The sequence below is a fragment of the Poecilia formosa genome, unplaced genomic scaffold (assembly GCF_000485575.1).
Source record: "Poecilia formosa unplaced genomic scaffold, Poecilia_formosa-5.1.2 Scaffold179, whole genome shotgun sequence".
Lineage (NCBI taxonomy): Eukaryota > Metazoa > Chordata > Actinopteri > Cyprinodontiformes > Poeciliidae > Poecilia > Poecilia formosa.
In genome coordinates this window covers 1,095,096-1,099,065 of record NW_006800118.1, presented here as the reverse complement: position 1 = coordinate 1,099,065, position 3,970 = coordinate 1,095,096, and the positions used below count along the sequence as shown (strand labels likewise).

At 41.1% G+C, this 3,970-nt stretch overlaps 1 protein-coding gene across 2 annotated transcripts in view; it reads right to left on the bottom strand.

The window, feature by feature from the left end:
* usp32 (ubiquitin specific peptidase 32) overlaps nt 1-3,970 on the bottom strand; it is a 69,622-nt gene that overhangs the window by 34,675 nt on the left and 30,977 nt on the right. For both annotated transcript variants that reach the window (XM_007565563.2, XM_007565564.2), the window contains exons 4-5: nt 3,345-3,463; nt 1,444-1,603 (exon numbers count right to left, since the gene is read on the bottom strand). In XM_007565563.2, the coding sequence (XP_007565625.1) occupies nt 1,444-1,603; nt 3,345-3,463 (279 nt within the window). The remainder of the gene's footprint in view (nt 1-1,443; nt 1,604-3,344; nt 3,464-3,970) is intronic.

The following is a 3,970-nucleotide window of genomic DNA, read 5'->3' as shown; positions in this document are numbered from 1 at the left end:
CTTTCCATTGACTTCCATTCATTTCTACAGCCTAAACCTTACCTTTACCCTTTTCCTAACCCTAACCATCAAATACCTAACCCTAGCCAAAACTCAATTCATACCTTAGCCCTAACTCTGACACCTGACCCAAAAACAGGGTTTCCCCTTGTGGGGACCAGGCTCCGGTCCCCACAAGGAGCAATTGGTCCCCACAACGTAGTATATGTCAGGAAAATCGTCCCCACAAGGTATTACAAACAAACGCACACACACACACACGCAGAGACGCAAAGTTAAGAGGATAAGATGGGAGCAAGCAGATTACAGGCAAAGTCCGGGTTACCTGGTCAAGATAGGCTCTTTCCAGGGCTCTGCTCCTAATTGGTGAAATTAAGCTTCACTATATTTACTTGGCCTTTAACCTGCAGCCTCAATAATCAATTTCATGAAATGCTTTTATGTAAGGCTGTGAATATCTTATAACAACTGAGTGAAAAGCTTAAGGCATAAATTCCTGGAATCATGACAAAAAACAACTCCTTATGTCAAAACACACGTAACCTTGCAGAAGACCTCATCTGTTTTCACTTCCTGTCATGTTACAGATGGTAGCACTGTTGCCTCGCAGTAAGAAAGTTTATGCCCCTGCAATGTAAAAAAAGTGTTTTTATTTTAAGTGTTTTTGGAAATCTTTACCAAGAGTGTCTGTCAGTCTGGAGGGACCTATGCAGTATATACAACAACATCAGGGATTTCATCTGAGCACTGAGGCATTTTAATGATTCACAACACCAACAACCTCTACAACCGAGGCAGAACTGGGATGAGGATGTGCTGAAGGGGAACCAACAGCAACACCTCACAGGAATAACACAGAGATTTTAACTTGGATTCACTGCATCAGAAATAGCAGCATTGAGTTCATCTCCATCTCCACTCTGCTTGTTATGTTTATGAAGAGAAACATGAGGAAACCGATTGAGCCCTGACTGATCTTTATGTTTGTGTATGGTGACAAATGGAGTGGGTGTGGAAATGTGTAACTAGCCGCGTTTCCGTTACAAATGTGCGTAAAACTTTGTCAATATTCCGCTAATGTCGAATAAAGACAATTTCACTATTGCAGTGTTTTCATTAAATAAGAAATACAATTAAAATCTCACATGAATAAGTTTGTTTCCACGATAATTAATTTAAAAACCATGCCACATCATCATCCTTCAACCACTTCCTTTCTTCTTCTTCATGGTTTCTGCCACTAGTAACATCTGGTAGTTGATCATGTGATTCGTGTGATGCAAAAAAAAAGTGTTTTCATTGCAGTTTTGCAATATAAATACATTTTGATACAGCCAAAAAAAAAAAAACACCTCTTAATAAATTGATGTGGTTACTCGCCAAATTATTTCTGAAATGTCAAATAGTGCAATTATATGGTCAAGAAGACTTAAATGGACTCACAGTGTGTGACGCCAGCGAGGGTCTGGTAGAAGGTGGGCGTGTCACTGTCATCCGTCAGCGTGACACACACTCCTCCAGAGAGAAGCCATCGAGACAAAGTGAAGGCCTCCTTGTTCTGCAGCAGCCAGTTCCTGAAGCGCTCATAGTTGACCTTGTCACTCTGCAGAAAATCACCAGCAAGGAGCAATTATTACATGTTCCCAAAGAGCCAAGTCACCTGGCTTTAATGGGTGTATTTAATTTCCCTGCAGGAAACAATGTCAGCTGAGTTAACTCCTCCCGATGGGACATTAATTCAGCTGACAGTAATTTTAAAAAATGGGGATTTCCTAGCAGACATGGACATTCTCTGCTGTATCAATTCCAACAGCAAGTCTTTTTTCCCCCCATTTTTTAGTGGGACTGCAGGTGAAAATGCTAGCCCGTCAGATCATTAAACAAATTGTGTCAAATTTAACAAGAACGCAGAGTGAAAACGATATTTTGCAACATCTCTTTACTTAAACTAATACAGAAAAGCATTGTGGAAGATATTATCAAAAAATTTAACTGCAATATTGCTGTTTAATATTTCCACCATTATGTTGGTTCATTCCCCATGTCTTTGTTTTCCATCATTTTGATTTCCCACCCCATCCTGAGAGCCTAAACACCTCATCCAGGTTTAGGCATCAAGGGCAAAACAATCGCATGCCCAAGCCCTTCAAAATATTAAGTATGCAGTGTTGATGCATGTCACTCAAAATACAATAACCTGACACATTATCCCTGGGCAGTCTTTGAGATTCTAATATTGGAAACATTAACATCCTGATGCAAATTGTTTGGCATGTCATACTAATGCTGAGTATGGTACAGAGCTGGAGAGAATTTGACAATATCTTGTTTCTCACATTAATATGAACAGAGTTTCTTTAAAAGGTGCCAAGATGGTCACCGGACAAAGCTCTACTAATGGACAACTGTGGGTCAGCAGTGGAGTAGGTGCCATCTTTTTCCTCATTAAAGGTTTATGAGAAAATGAGCGGCATGGTTTGCACCCTTGCAAGTTTGTGCAGCCAACCGCGCAGCAACCTATGACAATTTTTACAATGAAATCAACTAAATAAAAGCAATATGAGGCTACCAACTGTTTTTTGACTAGCTTTACAGGAGAACATAGGTTGTTTTGACGTTAGTCATGGCGGAATGGGTGGTTTTTGAAGAGTGTGATGTCGCATGCAAATGATGGTGGCTATGGTGGTAGGAGTTCATCCTGCAATTGGTGGGGTTGCCAAATCGATTCCAGCTATAGGGCAGCTGTAGCTACTATCCAGCAGCTCACCATCATCAGCCTGTGAATGTGTGAATCACTGAATGTAGTGTGAATCACTTTGGAGTCCTCTAGACTTGATGAAGTGCTATACAAGTACAAGTTATGTACCATTTTACAATTCACAATAGTGGAGTTAAAACAGTATGTCATACAGGAAACAGAATTCCCAGCTAAGCAGTGTCCAATAACTTTCTATCTCAAATTAGTGTGAGGAGGGTAGACTATGGAAAGTGTACATTTTGTGTATTAAACATTATTTTTCAGACTAGCATTTCAGGTGTGAATGTTCTTTTCCTCTACCCCTGTTGTAAAATCAATTCTTAATACCTTCAACTTGCACATGAGGAGAAGGAAAAAGTCATGGACTATTAAGATTATTATTTCCTCTCAAATGCAACTTTAGAAATATAGCAGCACCAAGAAAAGTTAAACCACTTTTTTTCATTTTTGAAGTAATTTCTTAAACATATTATCGATATAATAACTGAGTGAAGCCAAACTTTATCTGATCATAGGTGCTTGGCAACAGGCATCAACTGACTGTTCACACACTACACCTGGAGAGGTCTGTGCTGTGCTTACACACCTCTATGAAGCACCTCTTCAGGGAGGACGGGACTTCTCCATCAAGGGCCTGCAGAACTGCCTCGATATCTTCCCTGGCAGCATATCCACTGAGATCGCTGGCAAACAGGCTGAAGAGGTCTGAAAACACACACACACACACACACACACACACACACACACAGTGTCACAGAGCATTCATCTTTATCACAGGAAGGCAAACCTCTTTTTCAAAGACCTAGTGATGATGATAAAAGCTAGAATGACACTGTGACGTCCTGAGAGATGCTCCATCGTTTTGATTAAACAGCAGTTGAAAGAATTGGGAAAGGACTTCAGCATTCAGTTGTTAAAAATAAATAAGCTCTTCCTTTTAGCTGTGAATCAATCATTACTTCACCCGTTTTGAGGCTGAATCACCAGCAGAGCCCCTAGTGCAGCTGACATCCTTCCACAGCCAGACCATCACTGTACAGGTGCAGGAAGTATGGAGAACCCTGAGGGCAGTGAACCCCCCGGAAAGCTGCTGGAGCTGATGGTGTGACAGGGAGGAGGGAACTGAGGACTGTGAGGACCAGCTAGCTGGGGTTTTTACCAGCATTTTTAATCAGTCCCTCACCCAGTGGTCCATCTCATCATCATCCCTCT